General features: G+C 45.2%; 1 protein-coding gene across 3 annotated transcripts in view; it reads left to right on the top strand.

The window, feature by feature from the left end:
• LOC118285745 (ryanodine receptor 3) overlaps positions 1 to 25,642 on the top strand; it is a 91,231-nt gene that overhangs the window by 48,326 nt on the left and 17,263 nt on the right. For all 3 annotated transcript variants that reach the window (XM_035609536.2, XM_047337536.1, XM_047337535.1), the window contains 46 exons: positions 234 to 442; positions 530 to 729; positions 924 to 990; positions 1,074 to 1,234; positions 1,374 to 1,539; positions 2,955 to 3,041; positions 3,218 to 3,444; positions 3,670 to 4,477; positions 4,891 to 5,091; positions 6,197 to 6,299; positions 6,952 to 7,083; positions 10,705 to 10,978; positions 11,202 to 11,316; positions 11,812 to 11,944; positions 12,620 to 12,723; positions 12,913 to 13,048; positions 13,240 to 13,426; positions 13,600 to 13,708; positions 13,782 to 13,902; positions 14,401 to 14,570; positions 15,029 to 15,249; positions 15,536 to 15,626; positions 16,312 to 16,452; positions 17,039 to 17,202; positions 17,379 to 17,457; positions 17,953 to 18,042; positions 18,138 to 18,284; positions 18,541 to 18,603; positions 18,710 to 18,785; positions 18,931 to 19,054; positions 19,216 to 19,331; positions 19,423 to 19,490; positions 19,601 to 19,722; positions 19,885 to 19,934; positions 20,332 to 20,392; positions 21,216 to 21,454; positions 21,737 to 21,818; positions 21,925 to 22,055; positions 22,293 to 22,616; positions 23,065 to 23,305; positions 23,435 to 23,522; positions 23,626 to 23,718; positions 24,320 to 24,490; positions 24,681 to 24,740; positions 24,836 to 24,970; positions 25,205 to 25,317. In XM_035609536.2, the coding sequence (XP_035465429.1) occupies positions 234 to 442; positions 530 to 729; positions 924 to 990; positions 1,074 to 1,234; positions 1,374 to 1,539; positions 2,955 to 3,041; positions 3,218 to 3,444; positions 3,670 to 4,477; positions 4,891 to 5,091; positions 6,197 to 6,299; positions 6,952 to 7,083; positions 10,705 to 10,978; positions 11,202 to 11,316; positions 11,812 to 11,944; positions 12,620 to 12,723; positions 12,913 to 13,048; positions 13,240 to 13,426; positions 13,600 to 13,708; positions 13,782 to 13,902; positions 14,401 to 14,570; positions 15,029 to 15,249; positions 15,536 to 15,626; positions 16,312 to 16,452; positions 17,039 to 17,202; positions 17,379 to 17,457; positions 17,953 to 18,042; positions 18,138 to 18,284; positions 18,541 to 18,603; positions 18,710 to 18,785; positions 18,931 to 19,054; positions 19,216 to 19,331; positions 19,423 to 19,490; positions 19,601 to 19,722; positions 19,885 to 19,934; positions 20,332 to 20,392; positions 21,216 to 21,454; positions 21,737 to 21,818; positions 21,925 to 22,055; positions 22,293 to 22,616; positions 23,065 to 23,305; positions 23,435 to 23,522; positions 23,626 to 23,718; positions 24,320 to 24,490; positions 24,681 to 24,740; positions 24,836 to 24,970; positions 25,205 to 25,317 (7,000 nt within the window). The remainder of the gene's footprint in view (positions 1 to 233; positions 443 to 529; positions 730 to 923; positions 991 to 1,073; positions 1,235 to 1,373; positions 1,540 to 2,954; positions 3,042 to 3,217; positions 3,445 to 3,669; positions 4,478 to 4,890; positions 5,092 to 6,196; positions 6,300 to 6,951; positions 7,084 to 10,704; positions 10,979 to 11,201; positions 11,317 to 11,811; positions 11,945 to 12,619; positions 12,724 to 12,912; positions 13,049 to 13,239; positions 13,427 to 13,599; positions 13,709 to 13,781; positions 13,903 to 14,400; positions 14,571 to 15,028; positions 15,250 to 15,535; positions 15,627 to 16,311; positions 16,453 to 17,038; positions 17,203 to 17,378; positions 17,458 to 17,952; positions 18,043 to 18,137; positions 18,285 to 18,540; positions 18,604 to 18,709; positions 18,786 to 18,930; positions 19,055 to 19,215; positions 19,332 to 19,422; positions 19,491 to 19,600; positions 19,723 to 19,884; positions 19,935 to 20,331; positions 20,393 to 21,215; positions 21,455 to 21,736; positions 21,819 to 21,924; positions 22,056 to 22,292; positions 22,617 to 23,064; positions 23,306 to 23,434; positions 23,523 to 23,625; positions 23,719 to 24,319; positions 24,491 to 24,680; positions 24,741 to 24,835; positions 24,971 to 25,204; positions 25,318 to 25,642) is intronic.

Here is a 25,642-nt window from a genome sequence, read left to right as displayed (position 1 = left end):
CTCACATGCAGAGCAGGGAGCAGTAACCTGGATTGACCATGCCAAGGATTTAAGTGAAAAATAAGTGGTTTCCTGTAATCACCCTTATTTAATGCGACACTTGTAAATTGCCTTTTTGCCAAAAGTGGATTGATTTTCCCTGCCCTGCTGCTGTCTGTGTTCATAGAGGCTTTTTTTTTATCCTCCCTGTCCTCTTCCCTCTCCTTCCTTTATTTCCTCTGCATGTCCTTCAGGGTTCATTCCAGTGTGTAGTCTCGGGCTGGCTCAGGTGGGTCGCATGAATCTGGGGAAAGATGCGAGCTCCTTCAAGTACTACACCATGTGTGGCCTGCAGGAAGGGTTCGAACCCTTCTCGGTCAACATGAACAGAGAGGTCACCATGTGGTTCAGCAAGCGTCTGCCGACTTTTGTCAATGTGCCGAAGGACCACAACCACATCGCAGTAAGAACGACGGGAGATAAATGCTTATTTTTTAAACAGGGACGATATTGACTGGATGAATACAAACACTTTCACAACTCTTTTCAGGTGACCAGGATTGACGGCACCATCGACAGCCCCCCGTGTCTTAAAGTGACACACAAGACGTTTGGCACCCAGAACAGCAACGCTGACATGGTGTTTTGTCGTCTCAGCATGCCCGTAGAGTTCCACTCCTTCTTCAAGTCCAGTCCGGTTGTGGACATGAACGGAGTGCACGAGGAAGACACCCTGAAAGTGAAACACAGGTGCTAACTTCCCCAATATCATGAATTTAAGCAACACTACAAGCAACTTGGAACTGCTTTTTTGCCCCTTTTTTTTCATGTGACTTGCACTGTAAAGCGCTTTGGGTTGTCCATAAGACAAGTGCTATATAAATACAGTCCATTCACCATTAAATAGTGGTTTCTGATGCTATGTATAACTCTCTTCTTCAAAGGTATCCATTGAGGTCTGTGAGGCACAGTGAAGAAAGTAGACGAGTTGACTACAGCAGCATCACCACGGTATTGACTGACTTTTTGTTGGTAGGATACATTTTGGTGTGAAGACTTACAGTGTCGGCTAACTCTGAGCTGTGTCGTTACAGTACTATCACTCGGTGAGGGTCTTCGCTGGTCAGGACCCAACTGATGTGTGGGTTGGATGGGTTACCCCCGACTACCATTACTACAGCAACAATTTCAACCTCAGCAAAAACAGAACGGTGACTGTGACCCTGGGTGACGAGCGGGGACGAGTCCATGAGAGGTAAGACTACTTAGGGGAATCTTTTTATGTTTTTTGTTTGTTTAATGAAATGCAGCATTCTGGTTTTAGCATGTCTTTTTTCTTGCTCGACCATAATGTATGAGAAGACTATTAATGACTTAAATTTTCACTCTGACAGTGTGAAGAGGAGTAACTGCTACATGGTGTGGGGAGGCGACGGGACCGGTGCTGCTCACACCTCCAGTCGTAGCAACGTGGACTTGGAGATTGGCTGTCTGATAGACCTGGCTACTGGACTGGTGACGTTCACTGTCAATGGCAAAGATATATCCACATCCTACCAGGTACTGACTGCATATGTTGAACAAACGGAAGGAGAGAATCTGAAGACTTTATGTCTGACCAAGGGCGTTTTCACCCCTGAAAGGCCAAGGCTCATGTCTATGTTCCATTGTTTACACTAGATTTGGTTGGTATTGGTTTAATACTGCTGTTTAGGGAGCGCACTAAAGACTTTTGTATGACATACATACATCCTGTTGTCATCAAGTGGGCTGGATCTACATATACTTGACCTTGGTTTGAAGACGGGTGTGCGTGTTGTCAATACGGCCGGCTTTAGTCTTTCCATTTGAATGTAGACAATGAATGAACCGGTTAATGTCATTGAGTCTTTAGTATCACTATGGGATCATTACCAGCATCACCAACTCCAGGCGCAGTACTCGACACTAGTTTGAATGTGGCAAATTAACTTCCTCGTCATTCAAACATTACGTTGTTGGAGGCGAAGCAATCCTGAGAAAGTTGCAGTTAAATATTTTGTCTCGTCCTCCCCTATATGGCACCACGGCCCATATTTGTTTCTCTCGCACTTCTTTTTCTTCTTCCATTGTTAGTTGGCGTGCCAACTTCCTGCAATTGGTCCAAATGTCTGAACCATCCAAAAAAGTGTTTTCACACTGCAAACCAACCGAACCATGGTTCAGTTTGATCCGAATTGAGACAAAATTTTGGTTCACTGTCCCTACTAAACAAGGTAGTTATGAAAGTGCCCTAAATATAGCTTAAGTCCCACTTTTTAAGAAGACAACAATTGTGTTTCATAAAGTAAACACAGTGTAGAAAGTAGATGCAGTGTAGACCATATTTGTGAGAATGACCATGAGAATGGGCTTGCAGAACGCACTTTTTCAATGCACCTCCAATAACTGGATTTAAGATATTTTAACATATGGAATTGATTTGAATTGACTTTTAGACTTTGAATCAGTAATAGTCACTTTCTACCACCCCCTCCATCCATAAATCATTTAATCGGCCCTGCGTGTCTAACTCTCCGTCCTCGCAGCCGCCGTCTATCAATCCATCTCAAGTTTATTCTGCTGACCTTGAGAAAAAGTAATTTCTTGACTTTGCATGTTTTCGAAACGGAGCATGTGACGTCTTTTTCAATTGTTGAATTTCAGACTTCAGATGTTCTCACTGAAATAAATCTTTTCGGAGGTTATAATCTTCTTATGTTCCCCCCTCGCTGAAATACTGTGACGCTTCACCCAGTGCTGAGTCATCGCGCCAGTCGACACTGGAAAGATCATGCACACACACACACACACACACACTCCCTAAGTAGTAGGGTTTCATGATGCATCATTAAGCTGCTTTCCGCAAAGTAATGCTCTCTCGCTCCTGCTCAAGCTTTTGATGTGTGCTTCCTGTTTGGAGCTTTTATTCACTTTTTCTCTTTGCTCTGCTCCAGGTGGAACCAAACACCAAGCTCTTCCCTGCTGTGTTTGTGCGACCAACCAGCCCCAACCTCTTCCAGTTTGAGCTGGCTAAAATAAAGGTAGAGTCCCCCAAATTGCTAACAGCCTATATATGTTGTCCGCAGTGTCAGAGCAGTTTACAAGAAAAATGGGCAGGAATGACTATGGGGAGATTCTAACCGCTTGGTTGGCATTGATTAACACTGATATTCCTTAAATCTCTCCATCCATACACATGTTGGATTGTCCTCCCCAGAACGCCATGCCTCTGTCGTCAGCCATCTTTAAGAGTGAACACAAGAACCCGGTGCCACAGTGTCCGCCCCGTCTCGATGTCCAGACCATCAGTGCGGTGCTGTGGAGCCGCATGCCCAACATCTTTCTGAAGGTGGAAACGGCCAGAGTCAATGAGAGACACGGCTGGGTGGTGCAGTGTGTGGAGCCCCTGCAGATGTTGGCTGTACACATACCTGAGGAGAACAGGTACAAACAAGAACACACACACACCGGAACACACAGTGAAAGTCTTTGTCAAGTGACTATTTTGAAAAGTGGCAAAATAATTAATTGATTGATTAATTAATAATAATAAATGAGTGGGGGATAAAATCATGATACACCAGCATGGTCCTACTCAAAGCTAAACTGACTTTTTGTGGTTGTCCGACCTTAAAGTGTGTTTCAGAAGACTTTACTTTCCCTCCCCAGGTGTGTCGACATCATGGAGCTGTCTGAGCAGGAGGACATGAGGAAGTTCCACTACCACACCCTGAAGCTCTACTGTGCCCTCTGTGCTCTGGGCAACACCCGAGTGGCCCACGCACTCTGCAGCCACCTCGACCAATCCCAGCTGTTGTACACCATCGACAACCAGTACCTGTCAGGCATGTTGCGTGAGGGCTTCTACAATGTTCTGATCAGCATCCACCTGGAGACGGCCAAAGAGGCGCGGCTCATGATGAAAGACGAGTTCATCATCCCCGTCACGGCGGAGACGCGCTCCATCCGTCTCTTTTCTGATGCCTCCAAAAAGCACCTCCCGCCAGGGGTGGGGCTTAGCACTTCGCTCAAACCGCGCCTCAACTTCGCCCCGCCCTGTTTCATCAGCACCAAACGGGAGCAACATCTGTACAGTCCCCAGATCCCACTGGACGCACTGAAGGAGAAGGCCATCACGATGTTGACCGAGGCCGTTCAAGGTGGAGGGCACCACATCCGAGATCCCGTCGGGGGAGGTGTGGAGTACCAGTTTGTGCCAATCCTGAAGCTCATCAGCACCTTGCTGACTATGGGCGTGTTAGGGAGTGACGATGTTCACAAGATCCTACTGCTCATCGACCCCAATGTGTTCAGAGAGGCACACGAGGAGGGGGCCACGGGGGCCACAGACAAAGAAGGACTCACGGGGGCCGAGGAGAAGGCAGTGGAAGCTGGGGAAGAGGAGGCAGCCAAAGAGGCTAAACAGCCAATGAAAGGACTGCTGGAGAAGAGGCTGCCTGAGCCCGTCAAACGACAGGTGATAATGAAAACACACGAGCAGGTCCCCAATTACCTTCAATGTGTTCAAACTTTATCGAGACCACTGAAGGTAAATCACCAAAACATGTAAAATCAATGAACATCTTCGTCTCCAAGTGCCAGTTGGCTCGCTTAAGTCTAACGCAGCTGCGCTCTCAATCACATGCTCCATAACTGCTCCACTGTAATAGAGCCATTCAGAAGTCAGTCACACATGAAACGGCTCTGTCTGCGTATTGAACAAATGATCTCGTGTGTAGAAATGTCTCTTAAATAAATTAGATGATGTGAAGCCATGAGGCTGTTTGCATGTATTCCTAATAGACCTGCCCGTAGCGGCTGCATCCGTGGCGTGCTAGCAGTGATGCAACGGTGTTTGTTGTGTGTCTCCTCCCCGTGTCTGCTCCCCAGATGTGCGAGCTGCTTCACTATTTCTGCGACTGTGAGCTGAAGCACCGCATCGAGGCCATCGTGTCGTTCTCCGACAGCTTCGTCTCGAAGCTGCAGTACAACCAGAAGTTCCGCTACAATGAGCTGATGCTGGCCCTCAACATGTCGGCCGCCATAACGGCAAGGAAGACCAAAGAGTTCAGATCACCTCCTCAGGAACAGGTGAGATTCGGCTTTTGTTGTCTCTTTTAACCGGGAAACAAAAAAAGGCAGGAAGCACTGATGTACATGGGTGAGTTTCAGGTCATCACCCAGTCTGTGGTGCTGCGTACATTTGTCAGTGGTTCCCAGAGTGGGTGCTGCAAGATTTCTTTAAATTGTTCTCAATTTAATTTGTACTAGTACAGGTGACATAACATGAACTACATTTTTTAGATATGAATTTGTATGATATGGAATTGATTTTATGTTTTAAACATATCAAAATGGAAGAACGGGTATTTCACTTGTACAGTGTGAGGACATAAATCGTGAGCTTTGGCTCCACATCACAGAGGATTTACTCGGCCAGTATATGAGTTGGAATTCAACAGAGGCATTTTTTCTAAAATTGTATTGTACCGTATGCCCATCTTAAGAAGAGCCACACCAATGTTCCTGTGATTCCGACAACTCCCACGTCTGTGACCTTGTTGACACTCATGTGAGACAAAGGTAAAAATCAGCCACAGAGGGTAAACGCTCCGGACTGTGCATCAGTCAGAGCTGATGAATCTCACAGTAAAAGTACAACTGAAACGCCTGACCACAAAGAGACCCTGCAGGCTCGCTGCTTCAAATGAAGCATGTAACGAGATAATTCATTACATAACTCCTGTAATTTTCCACATACATGGCTAATTTCTTTCCCCATCCTTAGATCCCATTTTGGCTTTTGGACGGATTAATTCCCTAATTTTTGCCTCGAAAATGATACAGCTGGCCCTTGCCTCAAATGTAACCGAAAGCACTCTCTTTGTGTGTGTGTGTGTGTGTGTGTGTGTGTGTGTGTGTGTGTGCGTATGTGTGAGTGTGAATTCATAATTTTCTCCAGTGAGTGTGCACACTCAACTGCACGCACACACACACACACACACACACACACACACATACACAGCAGCCCTGTAGGGTCGCAGCTGGGGATAGAGCCCTGCGCTTCACAGCTTTTTTAATGACTATGTGCTGAGGGAGAATCAGCTGGTTTTTTTTCTTCCTGGTAATCCTACAATGAGATCACACAGAATTTTTTTTTAAATGAGTCTGAATTCACACGTGTTCATATTTTCAGATTAACATGCTGCTGACCTTCAGTATGGGCGAGGACTGTCCGTGTCCAACAGACATCCAGGAGGAGCTCTACGATTTCCACAACCAGCTGCAGCTCCACTGTGGTGAGATGCAGATCTTGCAAAAAAAAACCTGACCTTGACCTGTGACCTTGGTAAACCAAAATGTATTTTGCTTTCAGACAAAAGTCCGATATCAAGTTTCAAAAAGATCCATCTACCTGTTCACAAGTTCTTGTCAGATATTATAGATATTGACTCTGGTGGAAACAGACACAGACACGCCCAGAACAGTACAAGTAAATATGGAACATGTAGAGCAATTGTGCATTTTTGCTGCTGTTGCTTGAGTTGCTATTGTATTAGTCTTGCACAGCCAGAACAAACTACAACGTACAGTATAGTTCCACTCAGAAATTGTTTCTTTTCTCCTTCTCTGCATCTCTCTCTCTCTGTCTCCTGGCAAATGAGTTCGGTGCCTCTCGATGTTTTGATGAATAATTAAAAACTGCCCAATCCTCCTATTACTACCGATCTAATGGCAGTTTCAGCTGTGCCACATATTGTCGAACCTGTCACGGCACCCTCCACGCACAGACTCATACAAATACCACTTGAAATTGCCACGGAATTGGAACTTCTGTACGTCGCATATGACTCATCACACGCGTGAGGTGACTAACGACGGGATTGGCAGATATATTGCCTTAATATGCTCCTTGTATACATGTGTGTCTGTGTGCCCGTTGTTGTGCAGGAATCCCTATGGAGGAAGACGAAGACGAGCAGGACACGTCTATCAAACGCCGCCTCCTAATGCTGGTGAACAAGATCAAAGGCCAGTCTCACAAAGCAGAGGAGCCCACGGAGAAGGAGCAGGCCGCGCCATGTGAGCACATCACTGTTCTTATTAAAATACTTATTAATATGACATTATTACTGATGCCGTGGTGCTATTTGGGGCTATTTGTATCATTGTATAATTGAACCTGGGTAAAACATATACTTTCTGATTGACCTGAAGAGAACTTAACAACTAAATTAACAATTAATTCATCCTGTAAATTAGTATTCTGGTCAGAATAGCATCACACCAAACGCGGCCTTGTGACCATAGCAACAAACCAAAAGAACAGCAAGCTGTCAAACTTTGGGAATGTCTAACTCTCTCTTCATAAGATTTTAATCCCAATCCAAATGTCAGTACCCCCCCAAAAAATGTCTTTGAGGAGGACTTGTCCTGTGTCCTGTTTCTAAAACTGCTCAAATAACATTTGTTTCTTTCCAAAAAAAGCAAAATCTCTGAACTCGCGATATCTATTTACATCCCACTACATTCTGCCAGTTTACGGTCTCTCTCACCTCTTTTTGGGACAAGCACTCTTGCCTCAGCGCGTGGAGAATCCAACAGCAGCTCTAGCGCCCGCAGTCTTGCCTCCATCTGTCTGCCAGGGTCATGTGGACTGACTCACCGGGTGACAATCATTTCCATTTCAATTTCTTTCCCATTTCATTATGGTAATAAGGAGCCCGGTGGAGAAGAGGCTCCAGAGTGAAGATCTTCCCTCAGCCACTCTGTGAAATGAGAGAGGAGAGGGAAAAAAAAAAAACCCATCAGTGATAAAACTAAATCCTTCATTCGAACAAGTCCACAGGACACATGCACGGGTAAAAATACACAATCACGAACGCGACCAAAGGAACGAAAAACATTTCAATCACAGCGTACAACAGCGAGGTGCCAAATCAGTGTCAATGTGGAACAAACTGTGTCTAATTATCCATGTCAAGTTCCACTCTCTGCAAGGGACGATCAATCAAGTCTCCGATTGCAAATTATTACTTAACTTGTGAAAAATACACTCCATCACGTTCTGTTGGCCTTCAATGTCAGGGTGAGATATGAAACTGCTGGTCACAGATATTCCTATTTATCGCGTCTCGATTTGTAGCACCTTTTTTTTCTCTTGTACATGACCTTTCCCGATGATTATCCATCTATCCTCTGGGATTTTTTTGTGTGACGTGTGAAGTGTATATTCAAGACTACCGCACTGATTTCTGTGGCGCGAGGAGTGTGTGTCTTTTTTCCCTCAAGAGTGCTTTGGGTGGTGACAGTGTTTGTCTCTGCAGGCTGGTGTGTCAGTGCTGATTGATTAGTGGATCAAAGATTGCTTTGTGGAGATTGCATTATGGCAGTGGCTGCAGTTCAGGAGCATCACATCGTGTCTATATCAGATGGCGGTTTCCAGAAAGCGAGAGAAGAGAATGTAAACAGAGTGAGAATAAAATTGCTGCAGGCAAATTCGCTCATGTGCAGAAGTGATTAATAGTTTTTTGCCAGGATAGATATATATATAGAGAGAGAGACAGACAGAGAGAGAAATAAGTGTTTAAGCTTGGTTCCTTATGGCATTTTCCCTTTATTTGATAGTTGACAGTATAGAGATTTTTTTTTTAAAAGCCTTCCAAATGTTATTATAAGGAAAAAAAATATTCAGTTTAGCTCTGCTTGGTTTGTGACTGGATGTTTTTCCTGTGTGGGTACGATATATTTTATGTGAGAAGTGGAAATAATCTTGGCATGATGGTTAGAGTGGAGAAGACCTGATATATTCTGAACTGTTACTCCAGCTAATACTCCTCCTCCCACTGTCCCATCTTCCACAGTGAGACTGTAAAGATACCGAGGGCACAATCGCCTTCGCTATTATTTCACGGGAATTAGGCAAAAGGAGCGCATTCAAAGCTCACACATGATGACTTTCCTTGAAGAAATCTTGCTGTGTGTGTGTGTGTGTGTGTGTGTGTGTGTGTGTGTGTGTGTGTGTGTGTGTGTGTGTGTGTGTGTGTGTGTGTGTGTGTGTGTGTGTGTGTGTGTGTGTGTGTGTGTGTGTGTGTGTGTGTGTGTGTGTGTGTTTGTTTGTGTTTGTGCGTGTGAAGCATCTCGCCTGTGGTGAAGAAATGCTGCTTCTCATTTTGGGGCAAGATGGTGCTTCTGCCCTTTCTCTGACACCCACGCTCTCGGTGGCAGGATTGGTTACCGCTGACTGTGACATTCTGTTTGCTACGTCCACACACACACACCCACACACACACACACACACACACACACACATACACACACTTTAATTGAATGACAGCCTGTCAATTAGTCTGTGGAAAACCACCAACAGATCCAATCAATCAAACGGACGCGGAGGCCCTAAAAACACAATCACCTGATTGCAGTACTTTTCAGGAGGAAATCAGTTGTGTGCAAATTGCTGCATCTTTTGACGGAGTTGTTTAAATGACGTTTTTTGGTCCTCCGTGTCCGCGCTCCGTGAACAGACACAAATATGCTTGCACGTCCTCACCCACACACTCTATTGATCCAGTTTTAATGAAGCCTTAAGGGTAACCCACACTGGAGCTGCCCAAACAAATGTCTCCGTTCAACCGCAGAAGCGGAATGTTACACTGTACAAAACTATGAACACGTCGTCCACCTCCCCTCCCCCTGTTCTTTTTACATAACTGGGCTGCCTTTCCGCTTCACTGACAACGTTGTGAATGAGCCCGCCAACCGTGTTTTCTTTTCCACAGAATAGAAATAAATAGCATCTGACATTGTTGAAAACACAGCTGATTACCTCTGCCTCCCAAGCAGAGGCTTTTAAAGGTGGCTGACACGCACCTACAGGCCTTTTTGTTCTACTGACGCCACGTGAAACATCATGAATGAGCTGTATGTCTTCTTTTTTTTTCTTCTCCCCGTTCTGTGCTCAAGGTCTTATATGCATCAATGAACTGATTCGGGAATTCAGCCTTTGAATTGGCATTTTCTTTGTAAGTGCTCGAGCATTTGCTGTGTAAAAATGTGAGCAGCCAGTCAGGTGGAGGCTCCTTTAACATCAATCTAATAGAGCTTTGTGTTTGGATAAATGTGCGATAATGTGTGTTTATAGATTTCCGTGTGTGCTTAAGGAAGAAGTGCCTTAAGGAGGATTGCTGTGTCCCGGTGTGATCCCGGTTAATGGAAGGAAGGCTTCAATATATTTTCCTCTAAGGCCAATAATATGCAGTGAGGACTTTCCCTGGTTTAAAATGAGAAAAGCCTGCATTATGTTAACCAGTCCCCTTCACAATTAGTATTTCTACATCGACATATAGTTTTACTTTATTTATTCTAATCTGGATTATAAGTTTAGGGTGATGATAACGTCTTGATCGTATCTGACCGCAGCACAGTGGAGGAAGATACTCGATTGTATTAGACAGACACACACCCAAAGTGACCCAAATGGCCACTGTTCTTCAACCCTTTTCATCTCTCCTTTAAAAGTCACTTTTTTAAATTGAGGTCTGAATGACTTTCAGAGATACTGAACCAAAGTTACAGCGACACAACAATTGTGGAATGTCAGAGGGTCAAGTTATTGATTGTTCAGTTTCAATTTTCATAAATTGCATTAATCCGTCAGTGAATTAATTAACCAATTGATCTTTACCCAACTCGTTTTCCCAGCCAATCTGAAGGAGCTGATCTCTCAGACGATGGTCAGCTGGGCCCAGGAGTGTCACATCCAGGACCCAGAGCTCGTGCGCAAGATGTTCAGCCTGCTGAGGAGGCAGTACGACAGCATCGGGGAGCTGCTCCGGGCCATGAGGAAGGCATACACCATCAGCGCCGCCTCGGTGCAGGACACCATCAACCTCCTGGCCTCCCTCGGTCAGATCCGATCGCTGCTGTCTGTCCGCATGGGGAAAGAAGAGGAGAAGCTCATGATTGACGGACTCGGGTAGGCTGCCATGACTTGCGGCCAGCTTTTCTTGATTCCGCCAAAATCCCACTTTTAGATTAGAAGATACATGGTGTAAGAAAAAAAAGGGAAAATAATGCATTTATATCCACAAAGGTGTTGATATTTCTCACTATTTTCACCTTTAGTTTCATACCAGTTTGCTACATGTTTTTTCAGAATGTTTCCGTCTGCCACTGTCTTTTTTTTCTTTTCTCTCCAGCGACATCATGAACAACAAGGTGTTCTACCAGCACCCAAACCTAATGAGGATACTGGGCATGCATGAGACCGTCATGGAAGTCATGGTCAATGTGCTTGGAGGAGACAAATCTCAGGTTTAACAACATCTATCTCTTTATTTTTCTCCTGCCGCCAGAGGCACCCGCAGCGCACACCAGAAATGATGTCGCTGACTAATAGAATGTTTTGCCCGCAGTCCATTCGTGTTTGTTATCACTCGATTGTGTTTGGTCGCAGAGCGAATGTGCATTAATGGAGACGTGGTCCCGACAGGTGCGCTCTCTCCTCAGGCTCAGACTGGGTGTGGGGGCAGAAAGGGCAGGGTGTGGCTGACTGGCTGTCAGCGTGTGAAGGCGTCAGGCCTTTTAGAAGTTAATGAGGAACAAAGACATGCAGGAAGTCATTGCAGTAAATTCATCATCCTGGAATGAAGCAACTAGCCTCTACAAAATTTCTTGTACAACTTGTGTTGTCCGTGAATACATTTGACTGTCGGTCTTGGTTGAGGTCTCACTAAAAAATATCTTGTTCTACAAATGCAAACAGGTCCCATGTTTGACCCTACTCAGTATGTCTGTGCCACCCCACAGGAAATCGCCTTCCCCAAGATGGTGGCCAGCTGCTGTCGCTTCCTGTGCTACTTCTGTCGAATCAGCCGCCAGAACCAGAAAGCCATGTTCGACCACCTCAGTTACCTCCTGGAGAACAGCAGCGTGGGTCTAGGTGGGTAAAGCTCTCTGTCTCTAGTCCACCGACTACTGATGCTGAGCTTCCGCTAAATCTTATGAAGCTGTCCTATGGTTGCTGAAACTGTGAAGCAAGGGCTTGACATTCCTAAATCTAATCCTCATCAAAATAGCTTGCACACTTCCGCCACCTTAGGTCTTGCTTTGCACCTCTGAGCTCACGTGCATTAGGCTCCAACCTCGGAGGACGCGTGTGACTAATTGTGAGTCTGTGAGCGCCGGGAATCCGACTGCAAAGAGAGCGACTCGTCTCACATTCTGTTAGAAGACGGCGACGCCACAGTCTCAGCGAGTGCCCCGCTGGGCCGAGAGAGCGTCTCCCCTGGATGCACACACACACACATGCACCCACTCATGAAGGAACACACACACGCACGCACACACACTTCACAGCCTGCTCATTAAACAGGTGTTGCCATGTTACGTGATAGTATAAGCAAACTAAAAACAAAATGTAAGAGTGAAATCTTTTTTTTCTTTAGACCAAAATATTAGAGCTATTGTTATTTATTTGGAAAGAGTGGAAACACCACCCCCTGCTGTTTACACTGTATGTTCAGTCAAGAACACAGACACCATCTGTGGTTGTCTGTGGACATTAGGTGAGTTAAAATCGACGATAAGTAGTTTGACCTTGTGCTTTGTGCTGCAGCTTCACCAGCTATGAGGGGCTCCACTCCTCTAGATGTGGCTGCTTCCTCTGTGATGGACAACAACGGCCTGGCTCTGGCACTGGAAGAGCCTGATCTGGATAAGGTACGACTTTACTGTACAGTATACAGAGACGAAGTCAACTGAAATTTGTGGAAGACGCATGCATAAACCGATTTTAAATAAGGAGATACTTAAGCTAAAAGTACCTCGTGTGGTTGGATTAGAATGCTTAGATAAAAGCCGTATATGTGTTGGGCAATATGTGATTTCATGCATGTGCTGTGTCTGTAGGTGGTCACCTACCTGGCAGGATGTGGTCTCCAGAGTTGTCCGATGCTTCTGGCTAAAGGTTATCCAGACATTGGTTGGAACCCCATTGAAGGCGAACGTTACCTCTCCTTCTTACGGTTTGCTGTCTTTGTCAACGGTAGGTCTCCTCTTTTTAACTCACTCTTTCTGCTTATTGCTCAAGGCAAAGTCCACCTCAAAATTTTTGCCTGAGGCTGTGTATTAGAGCCAAAAGAAAGTGAATGTGCCGTATTTCTCTGCTGACATTAATTATTCATGTCCTTGCTGGTCTGTATTTACTCCCACCCGTCCATATTATTTGTGTTCCAGGTGAGAGCGTGGAGGAGAACTCCAGCGTCGTGGTGAAGCTGCTCATCCGTCGTCCGGAGTGTTTCGGACCCGCCCTGAGGGGCGAGGGAGGGAACGGCCTGTTGGCTGCCATGAAAGAAGCCATCAAGATCTCTGAGATGCCTGCTTTGGACCTGCCGGGCTCCGTCCATGGAGTCAGCTCCGACGTGTAAGCCAACCAAGATCAGGCAAAGCTTATACAATCAATGCTGAGGATTTACCCTTTAAGATTAGCTGTTCCATCTCCTTTGACTTGCATCTTTGCAGCGATGCCCTTCAAAAAACCTCTTCCTCTTTTCTATACCTTTTCTTCCTCTACTGTCCGCCTTTTGACACTGTTAGGTCTGCTGATGGGGACGATGAGGAGGAGGTGGTTCACATGGGCAACGCCATTATGTCCTTCTACTCTGCGCTCATTGACCTTTTGGGACGTTGCGCCCCAGAGATGCATGTACGTTTTCGAGAATTGTGCAGCTTTTCTCGGATAGATCTTCCCTATTTTTACTTCTGTTTCTCTCCTCTAGCTCATCAACAAGGGGAAAGGCGAAGCTCTGCGTATTCGCGCCATTTTGCGCTCTCTGGTGCCGACCGAGGACCTGGTGGGAATTATCAGCATACCACTCAAAATGCCCATCATCAACAAAGGTACTTGTCAGCGCACATTCACACATCCATCAGAGCTGTGTTTTCAATCATGCCGTCCGCATCGCACACAGACACGACGGCCACGAAACTCTGCACATTCGGCGCAAGGGGGAGGGTTATTGATTACGTTTCACTGCTCATGCCCTTTTAATCAGAGCAACATTTTACTGCACACTCCCATAGCTCTGAGTAAGCCAGATCATTTCTATAGCGAGCTGTCTTGCTCTATTGATTGATCTGCATAGGCATGGAAAGGCTCGCCTCTTAAATTTGCTGCTGTAAGCACCGCCACACAAGCTCTGTCACACGGCCAAGAGTGAGGACAGCACCAGAAACTCTCATTCACATGCTGCTGCATTCTGCGTAATGAATACACATGACTCCCCTGATCAAAAAAAACCTAAAACTTAGCAATTGTGCTGTCGTCTGTTCATACCTGCATGGATTACACACCGCAAAATCTTGTCCCTCTTCTTCTCCTCCATCTCAATCTCTCAGATGGGTCAATGACCGAGCCGGATATGTCCGCCTGCTTTTGTCCGGACCACAAGGCCCCCATGGTGCTGTTCCTGGACAGGGTGTACGGTATTGAGGACCAGAGCTTTTTGCTTCACCTGCTCGAAGTGGGCTTCCTCCCCGATCTGAAGGCTGCTACCACTCTGGACACGGTGGGTGAAGCCGATGAAAAAACAAGGGGGATAAATAATGAATGGCCAACCCTCTGTTACATGGACTTCATCAAGGCGTTAAAGGATCAATAATATCGGGCAGCCATTTATACTCATTACGCTGCTGTTCAAGTTTATTTTCAGGCGATTAATGCAATTGTTCTTTGCTCTAATTCTTACGGTGGCCCTGAAGTGCAGATCACAACAAATAGGAGAACACATTAGCAAATCACAAAACACAACGGCAAATATGTTTTCTGGTTCATCCCTTTGTTGTGTTTTTTGATTTGCAGTTGTATTTTACCTTTTTTTTTGTGATTATTCTGTTGCGTTTTCCCATTTATCGTTATGATTTGCACTTCAGGGCACCAAAGGTGGATGAGCAAAATCACTGTGTGTTATGTACAATGTTAACCACATCCCATACGACCTGTCACCCTTGTCCTGTCTTTCTACAGGAGGTGCTGTGTACCACAGAGACGGCCCTGGCCATGAACCGCTACATCGGCTCGGCCATGCTGCCCCTCCTCACGCGCTGCGCTCCTCTCTTCGCCGGCACCGAGCACTACGCCAGCCTCATCGACTCCACTCTTCACACCATCTATCGCCTTTCCAAGGGCCGCTCGCTCACAAAGGCCCAGAGGGATGCCATAGAGGAGTGCTTGCTGGCTGTCTGCAAGTGAGGAGCACGAGAGCACGCTCCTTTCATTAGAACTGAATGTTTCTGAAGCCACTGTGAATATTCTGTATCAGACGCTCGCGGTGTCTCACCTGGCAGGAATAGCAATGACCAACAGTGCATTTTATAATAACCTGTCAGCTTGTGTGCATTTTTTCACTGCAACTTGTTTGCCCGGTTTTCCTGAATGTCCCAGAGACAGCGTGACAAAATGAGTCTGGAGATTAGCGGTTAAAGGCCGCCCTGGGTAGCAGTGCTCTTATCTCTCTTTCACCTTATTCTGCAGACACCTCCGTCCCTCCATGCTTCAGCAGCTCCTGCACCGCCTCGTCTTTGATGTGCCCTTGCTGACTGAATACTGCAAGATGCCTCTCAGGGTAGGGCAACAATTTTCTTCCTTTAAAAAAACAACAACAAACAACAATTTTAAATTCCCTTTGCCATACCTTAACGTACATATAGTTTAAGTTCATTCCTGTCTGAATAGCTATGAGTTGATACTTTCAATCTCTGACTTTTCATTCTTTTTTTCTTCTCTACCTTGGCCTTTGTTTTCTTTGTGTGGCTGCTGCATTGTTCACGCTTTGCTACCTCAGTTTATTAGATTGTCAACTCGGCTGGGAGCTAACAACGGCTTATTTCCACTGGCTCGAGTGCAGGTGTTCTTTACATGTAATATAAAATGCGAACACACAAACACACACACACACACACACACACACAAACACACAGGTGCACTACTCCTGTGGTGTTAATCATCTAGCGTGGAAGAGGTGGGCAGCCAGATGATGGAAAACAAGGAGATTGAAGTATTGGACTGTGTGATTACAGGCTTGTTGGTTTCACTGCTCCACGCCATCCGTCTCGCCAACAGAGAGAATAATAGAGATGTAATACATTGTGACTGGTCTGTGAATTGGTGGGCCAGTGGGTTGTGAGAACATATACAGGCTACATGCGTGTTGCCTGTTACTGAAGACGCGGTTAACCGCCCTGTCCACTATATTCTGTATATTCATGACTCCACGTGTCTTGCCCTTTGCCCTCCTGTGTGTCCTCCAGCTGCTGACCAACCACTATGAGCAGAACTGGAAGTACTACTGCCTCCCGTCGGGATGGGGCAGCTACGGCACGGCATCCGAGGACGAACTGCTGCTCACCAAGAAAATCTTCTGGGGAGTGTTTGATTCTCTGTCCCAGAAGGTGAGGAGTCACTCATGTGCAGCATCCTCAAAGGTGTTTGTTTTTTTTCTTCCTAGGAGGGTCCTTTGCAATTTTGTCGTGACTTCATTATCTCCTGAGCAATTTGCCTTAACATTAATCAACTGCAAAATTGTGATTTAAAGATAGAGACCTATGTTTTTAGCAGGGTCTTGATCACCGTGCACGTATGCAGGGAACTCACTGGCACAAACGTGTTGGGGTCTGTTTGCGATGCAGATGGCCGGACTCAGCACATCTCTCTAAATGCACACTCATGAAAGGAGGCTGTGCAAAGAGCCGGCCTGAGAGCATCAATATCTGGACAGACAATCATTGATCTTAAGCCACACTGATTCTGCAGCTTTTAGAATAATTCTTTATTAACGTGTCTGTCACTGGCTCCTGTTACTTTCAGACTAGAGTGCCTGTATGGCTTTATTTAACTCCCAGCTTAAATGAAGAGCTAAACACATTACTTGTGTTTGTTAAATTAAAAAGGCTATTTGCAGAATCGGACTATGAGAACATTTCGGGAGATAAATATTGTGTTTCACTCTGTAACTTTCCTTCTTCCTCCCCAATGCAGAAATATGATGCAGAGCTATTCAAGATGGCCATGCCTTGCCTCAGTGCCATAGCTGGAGCTTTGCCACCAGACTATGTGGACGCCTCCATTAGTACCACTGTGGAAAAGTCTGTTTCGGTGGATGCTCAGGGCAACTTTGACCCCAAACCCATCAATACTGCTAAGTAAGCCATGTTGGAGCCAGATGTCAATGGGATATATATATCAAGTATATATGTATATATATGTATGTACACCCTGACACGTATTGTGTCCTACCTACAGTACATGATTGTACATGACTTTAGTATCATGCCTTTGCATACGATGACAGATTGTCACACTCTCTCTCTCTCCCCAGCATTGCTGTCCCAGAGAAGCTTGAGCACTTTGCCAACAAATATGCCGAGCACTCCCATGAGAAATGGTCTGCAGAGAAGGTAAGGCCAAAGATAAGAGTGTCCGCCAGGGGGAAATGGGTATTAAATGGTGCATTATTGGACGTGTTGTAAGAAAAGGGGAGGACATGCCAAAAACTTTGCACACAACAATAATCCGCTGAAAAGCTTCTTTGCTGCATGAAAGTGAAGAAAAAAGGAATTCAGATCAATATCTTTACTGTATATTGTTCTTTTTTCCAGTATCATAGCCCTGTTCCCTTTGATGATGGCTCATTTTAGTTATGGATGAAAGAGATACTCTGGGCATGATGACAACAATTTGACAACAAGGCCCTCGACTCTCTTCTGCCATCTGCTTTTTGTTTGTCAAAATTAAAATTCACAAGAACTGAATTTTTCTTGATTCCTTAATATGTTTTGTTTACTAAATCTCTTTCTCAGTGTTTTGAACGATTATTCATGTTCTTTGGGGACTCTGAAGGCAATGAGGGTTTGCTTTCACCCTTGTACATCCATCTGTGCCTTTCGCCTCAGGTGTTGCTGGGATGGAAATACGGAGACTGTGTTGACGAGAAGGCCAAGACTCACCCTCAGCTTAGGACCTACAAAGCTCTAACCGAGAAGGTGCAGTACGTCGAACGTCTCATTTGTGAAGGAGATGAACCCAAAGCATCGGGGCTTAAGTTCCTGTTCCCACATTTCTGTCTCTGTGTCTTCAGGAGAAGGAGATTTACAGATGGCCAATCAGAGAGTCCCTGAAGAGCATGCTGGCAATGGGCTGGAGCGTCGACAGGACCAAGGATGGAGAGAGCATGTCTCAGCAGCGGGAGAACGAGAAAATGAGAAAGATCTCTCAGACCTCGCAGGTACAAAAAGATACGCCTCAAACAAATATTAACATCAGCAGACCCCCTCAAAAAAAATGATATTTTAATTCTGTTTTCTATTTTTAGTTGAGTTTGCTATTAGGACTGTACCACTTGTTAACAAACATTACATGTCTATTGAAAACATGCAGATCAGACAGTGTTTACTGAGGACACAAAGTTGATTTTGTTGCTAACCCGCTTATCATCCATGTGTATCTCACTGCAAATCTGCATCTGTTTGAATATTTACCAGGCAAACGGTTTCAATCCGAGCCCGATAGACACCAGCAGCGTGGTCCTATCCAGGGAACTGCAGGTGAGAGGCCCCGCATTCGCTAAGTCTCACATCAAACCGTCCCCTGTTTTGAACACATCTCGCTGAGATCCCCTGTTTGTTTCTTCTTTTGGCCTTCGGGTCCCAGGGGATGGTGGAGCTAGTGGCTGAAAATCATCATAACATCTGGGCCAAGAAGAAAAAGAGTGACCTTGGAAGCAGAGGTGATTAGTCTTATCATACAGGGGCATCAGGAAAAAGCAGAAAGGAAGAGTGCGTGTGAGAGAGACCAGGGACTGATCAAGTCTTCCTGAACACTGGATTGTGTGTGTGTGTGTGTGTGTGTGTGTGTGTGTGTGTGTGTCTTAGGCGGAGGAACTCACCCGCTGTTGGTGCCCTACGACACGCTGACAGCCAAGGAGAAGGCTCGTGATCGGGAGAAGGCCCAGGACCTTTTTCGCTTCCTGCAGATCAATGGCTACAGCATCACAAGGTAGACACACACAGAATGTCACTGAATATCATTATCTTTTTTTTTATGCGTTGCGGAAACTTTCTGTGACCTCCTAACTTTTCCATTTACCATATTAGTGGTCAAGGGAGTCCTTTATCAAATCGAGTGTTATTTATAGCCCACATCTTATTGTGCTGCAGAGGTTTGAAGGACTTGGAGCAGGATTCTTCTTCCATGGAGAAGAGGTTTGCCTATAGGTTCCTCAAGAAGCTACTCAAGTATGTGGACTCGGCTCAGGAGTTCATCGCACATCTAGGTATGAGAATATCACACATGAATTCAAATCACATGTATGAGGTTGTGTTATTACCCAATATAGAGAATACTAATTCCTGTTTTCAATCCAGAGTCCATGGCTGCCAGTGGAAAAACAGACAGGTCCCCTCATGAACAAGAAATTAAGTTTTTTGCCAAAGTGAGAAAGTGACACAGGTTCCACTTCTGCACATGTATAAATAACTTCACACGACTTTGTTACGATCATCAACCTGATTCGGTCTTGTCACTATCATTGTCCTCTTTCAGGTTCTTCTGCCGCTCATCGATCAGTACTTCAAGAACCACTCTCTCTACTTCCTCTCCTCGCCCAGTAAGAACTTGAGCAGCAGCGGTTACGCCTCCAACAAGGAGAAGGAGATGGTCACCAGGTACATGTTCACAAAGTCAAAGGCAGCAGCACAGCATGACCATAAATCAGAAATATTCTTTACTCAATCTTAATCTCTAACAATCTTTATTCCTAATCTTCTCTCAGCGAATTTGACTGATTTTCTGATTTCCTCCCCCTTTTCTAACCTTCACACCTCCAGCCTGTTTTGTAAACTGGCAGCTCTTGTCAGACATAGGATTTCACTCTTTGGTAAGCCCATCACTGCTGACTGCTCAGGTGTGTGTGTGTGTGTGTGTGGGTGCGTTTGTGTGTGTGTGTGTGTGTGTGCACGCGTGAATGTGGACAAGGGTGTTTATCATTTTATCATGTCTGAAGTTTGCTCATGTGGTCGAAGCGCACCACCAACGTCTTGTGTAAGACACAAGTTAATTTAAAACTGTAACATTAAGTATCTGTAACACTGCAGAGACGACCTTAAAAACAACAAACAACAGCACCTTGCGCCACTGAAATGATGATACTTTTTCCTCAAAATACATAGTTTGTGCATAGTCCTGAACTCGGCTCCATTCAGATCAAGAAAGTGCTCAACAGTTGGGGATCACAGTACATTGATCGCTTTTGTGTTTTTCGTGGCGTCTTGTAGGGAGCGACTCCACCACCATGGTGAGCTGTCTGCATATCCTGGCACACACCCTGGACACCAGGTGGGTACACATTTGGCAGAGCTCCAAACTCACAATGGAAACGTGGCACCTATTGAGTTTTCTCCTTGAAGTGAAAAGTTTAGAAAATGATAAATGAGTCATGTAAACATAAGCCCTCAGTTTGATAGTGAATACATTTAAATGTTCACAGTTTGAGAAGCCAGTTCTGTTTTCTCCTGTAAAGTAATATGACTTGGAATGTTTTTCTCTTCAATAGTTTATTCCTCCACTGTCCCATGGGAGGGACTGGCATTAACAAAGAGCATCCTCTGGCATTTAAATAAGCAAAACAAATTCCAAGTGGCGCATGTTGCCCGAGGCTTCTAGTGTCCTTTAGAGACAGTGTATTGTTTGTTAATGCAGCTCACACCTAATGAGGCTTATTGTGTCTTATTTGTGCTACAGCTGATGCCCCAGACTCTGTCTGTCATTGCTCCATCCTGTTGGGAAACATCGAGGCTTAACGATGGGTGATTTGTGTAGCAACGCTATGAACTGTGAAATACTGAAAATTAAAAGACTAATCATATTAATGCGTTGAGATATTCTAGTTTCATACAGTATTTCTGAGCACCAATGTTGCTCCAGTGTCATAAGAATTGAAAAATAAAATTATTTATGTTTCAGTGTCAGCGTGGTGAGGATGACACCCGTGTCTCGTATTTCATGACTAAATCCCTGTGACAGTGAAGTTATTACATATGTGAGCGTTGTCCTTTGCATAACAGGGGGTTATACCCAGTGGTTTATTATAGCCTTGTCCTTGCATATCTCCTTTTTTGGCCATCGGCCGTCCAACACGCTCTCTTTCACTCGCAAACAGGACGGTGATGAAGTCGGGCTCGGAGACGGTGCGGGTGGGCCTGAGGACGTTCTTCGAGAACGCCGCAGAGGACCTGGAGAAGACGTTCGAGAACCTGAAGCACGGGAAGTTCACTCACTCCCGCTCGCAGATGAAAGGGGTGTCGCAGAATATCAACTACACCACCGTGGCTCTGCTCCCCATCCTGACCGCTCTGTTTGAACACATCACCCAGTACCACTTTGGAGTCGACCTGCTGCGTGAGTCCTGACAGCGAGAGAAAAGATCGAGCATGTTGCCTGAGAGGCTCGTGCAAAAACTGGAGTCAAGCGTCAATGTTTAGTTTGTCATGATACAATGGTTACATGCTTTTTACATCCTAACATTATTGAACACTGGGACAGTATGTCGCACACTAATTTACACAAATGTACATCTTACAGTTAGGAATTAGCATAACAATGAGGCACTTCCACAATGCTGAGGTGATATGCCTTCATTTATTTAAGATAGTTTTTCTATTGTTTTATTTTTTTTTCCAGTGGATGACGTCCAAGTGTCCTGCTATCGAATCCTCACCAGCCTCTACGCACTGGGCACTGGAAAAAACATCTACGTAGAGAGGTATCGACGCTTAAACATTAATGTGTAAATAACACTTGATTAAAACCTCTCAGTGCACTGATATTCAGTGCAACTCTCACCAACGCTCACCCTCCGTGTCCCCCAGGCAGCTGCCGGCCCTCGGCCAGTGTCTGGCCACCCTGGCTGGGGCCATGCCTGTGGCCTTCTTGGAGCCGCTGCTTAACACGTACAACCCGTGCTCGGTCTTTAACACCAAGAGTGCCCGGGAACGAACCAGTGAGTCATCTGTAATTATTCCTAAAATAAGAGTTCATAATAAGAAGTGGTCAAAGCAAACATCTACTTTATTATGATGGAGAATAAACACTTAATTCTCTCAGCACACATGCTGTGCTTTAATGCTATTCAGATATATCTTCTTCACAAAATAAGAAAATGTTGTGTATGAAAATTTAACTTAAACGATCTAAACATTGTTTGAATTGCACACGAGTCCTCTGTGGTGTTTTTTAGTCCTTGGCATACCGGACTCGGTTGAAGAGATGTGTCCCGGGATGCCGCAGCTGGACGGCCTGGTGAAGGACATCAATGACATGGCTGAGTCCGGAGCGCGCTACACGGAGATGCCTCACGTCATAGAGGTGGTGCTGCCCATGCTGTGTAACTATCTGTCCTACTGGTGGGAGAGGGGGCCCGAGAATCAGCCGGCCATCGGGGGCAGCGTCTGCTGCACCACCGTCACCTCGGAGCACCTCAGCCTCATTCTCGGCAACATCCTCAAGATCCTCAACAACAATCTGGGTATCGATGAAGCCTCCTGGATGAAGAGGATCGCAGGTGGGAATGGGCTGCTGTGACAGCTCACGATAAATAAGGAAGAACGAATGCGGTGGAGAAGTTTTTTTCGTGTGGCCACTCCAGATTTCCTCACTTCGTTATTTAGTTTTGCATTAGTGCAACAAACTGTCTCATTCCTTTCATATTTTTCAAACTTTTTGTAGCTGTACTGTACATATCATACCATATACCATATCATCCTCACAGGCAGAATTACTAATCCAATGTCAGCCTGTAGTGGCTACTCAGCTTTGTGTGGACAACTCTCAACTGTTTGTATAGCAATGATGCTGATGACCCTGTTTCCTGTTGTTTATTCCAAAAAATAGTGTTGCTCCCATTAGGGATGCTAAATGCAACAGAAAAAAACATGACATGACTGAAATCATGGCAACTTTCTGATACAACCTCACATTTTAAGCATTTTATTTTACTTTTCCTTGTTCAGTGTACGTGCAGCCCATCATCGGTAAGGCTCGTGCAGACCTGCTGAAGAGCCACTTCCTGCCCACACTGGAGAAGCTGAAGAAGAAGACAGTGAAGGTGGTGGCTGAGGAGGAGCTGCTGAAGGCGGACAGCAAGGGGGACACCCAGGAGGCAGAGCTGCTCATCCTGGACGAGTTTGCCGTGCTCTGCAGGGACCTGTATGCCTTCTACCCCATGCTCATCCGCTACGTGGACAACAACAGGTAAGCTCTGCTGAGTTGCTGATGATGGAGTTTCTTTAAAGTATATATTAAGGGCGAAGATGGGGCAGATGTTAGTGTTTACAGAAAAAGTGCAAATCTCTCCGTATTAATCTCCCTCTGCCACTGCAGGTCCCGGTGGCTGAAAGAACCCGATGCTGACTCCAATGAGCTCTTCAGGATGGTCGCTGAGATATTTATTCTCTGGTGCAAGTCACATGTAAGTTCATTCATCTCCAGTTCACACACATTAAAATTCATTAATTAGATCTTTGCCACAATATATTGACGGCGTCTTTCTTTGCCATTTCCTCTCTTTTCAGAATTTCAAAAGAGAGGAGCAGAACTTTGTGGTTCAAAATGAAATCAACAACCTTTCCTTCTTAACTGGGGATAATAAAGCCAAGATGTCAAAGGTACGTTTTATTCATCTTCACAATGTGCCTCGTCGCTGTCAACTTGATTTATAGATGATGGAACTTCAACAAGCTGCGTCAGGCAGCAGATGATCACACTTGTAGTTGTGTGTAAATGTACCAACATCCAGGAAAACAGTCAGTGCAGGAGATGGATTGTGGCAACCTGACGTGTTTGGCCAATAGTCACCTCAAGCGTTAAATTACATTAAATTACATTACGTTCATTTAGCAGAAGCTTTAGTCCAAAGCGACTTAAAATAAGTCCATTCAACCATGAATATATGACTGCGAGTACATAAACATTTATCAAATAGGCAAAGCTGTGCTCCATTTCTTTTCTGTGTTATTGTAGTTGATTGTGTGTTTGATTTTAGGCGTACACATGTATATGGCACAGATTTAGTCTGGTCTCACACTAAAACAGAAATGTCGCCTTTGGCTTTTGTTCAAAATCAGTTTGAGTACTCCTACTGTGAAAAAAAACATTACCTTAAAACACCATCTTATTAAAGCCTAATACCTTTTTTTAAATTCCCCATTGTGAGTTACCTGGAGTTAGCATCATGATTTAGGGTTTTTATTTGTTTGTTTTTTTCAGTCTGGAGGACAAGACCAGGAGAGGAAACACAAGAAAAGGCGAGGTGAGTTCTACTCTATCCAGACGTCGCTGATCGTAGCTGCTTTGAAGAAGATGCTGCCGATCGGCCTCAACATGTGCACCCCTGGGGATCAGGAGCTCATATCGCTGGCCAAGACTCGCTACCTCCTGGTGAGACTACTTTTATTGTCACCGTACACTGGCCACACATTTGACATGGATCTTATGACACTCAAACAACAACACTTAAAAAAAAAAAAAAATGTAACCAGCTGCATTTCACAATGAGAAAGGGTTTTCACTTGTCTCCTATTTGTTGGTTGTATCTAATGATTTTATTTTGCCTCCTGTCGTTCAACAGAGAGACACAGATGACGAGGTCAAAGACCACATCCATCAGAATCTGCATCTTCGAGAAAAGGTGAACGGTTTAGGATCAATGTGGCAGAAAAGTGTTTATTAGATTCCATAGACTACACGCTGGTGTTTCACGTACATTTTGTGACACGCTCCCAGTCAGAGGACCCTGCAGTGAGGTGGCAGCTAAACCTGTACAAGGACATTGTGATGAGGAGTGAGGGGCTATCGGACCCTGAGAGGGTGGTGGACCGTATCCAGAGGATCTCCGCTGCTGTCTTCAACCTGGAGCAGGTCAGGCTCAAACGTGTATAGATTTCATGCAGAGCGCAGTGAAAGACGTACAGGGAATATGAAGTTATGCAGGCTTAGGGGGTGAGCCACCGAAAACCGAAACAGCATTTGCTGATGAAAATGCTCGTTCTCCGTTCTCAGCAATGTTTTAGTTTGCTCTGTTTTGCCCGGTTTACAATTCGGCCCAGAGCATTGACTGATAATCCTAACACTGCCTCTTTTTACACCCATTAGGTGGAGCAGCCACTGAGATCCAAAAAATGTGTTTGGCAGAAGTTGCTGTCCAAGCAGAGGAAGAGAGCGGTTGTGGCCTGCTTCCGCATGGCTCCACTTTATAATCTACCGAGGTAGTACTGTACACTGTCACACCTACAGCGTTTACACGCCACCTCTTCTTCACAAGGTCTTAAAGGATGCTCAACAGCCTTATCTATTAATCATGAATCCAGAATGATATTCCACATTTGTCAGTAGCAGAGAGCGCTCCCTGTGTAATTGTCTACCAACGTGCTGCAGCATCGCCTCTATGTTTGCTGGCCAAATACTGCCACACTTTTCTTCTTCTTCTGTGTGACTCATGATTCTCATTTCTCTCTTCCTTGGTTCTGACCCTGCATTAATGCACAGCCCCCCTCCCTCCGTTTGTAGGACAAATGTGTGGCCTGCAGCTGT

This window comes from Scophthalmus maximus, chromosome 15 (assembly GCF_022379125.1).
Source record: "Scophthalmus maximus strain ysfricsl-2021 chromosome 15, ASM2237912v1, whole genome shotgun sequence".
Lineage (NCBI taxonomy): Eukaryota > Metazoa > Chordata > Actinopteri > Pleuronectiformes > Scophthalmidae > Scophthalmus > Scophthalmus maximus.
Note: the sequence above shows the minus strand (reverse complement) of the source record. Positions and strands in the feature narration are given on the sequence as shown.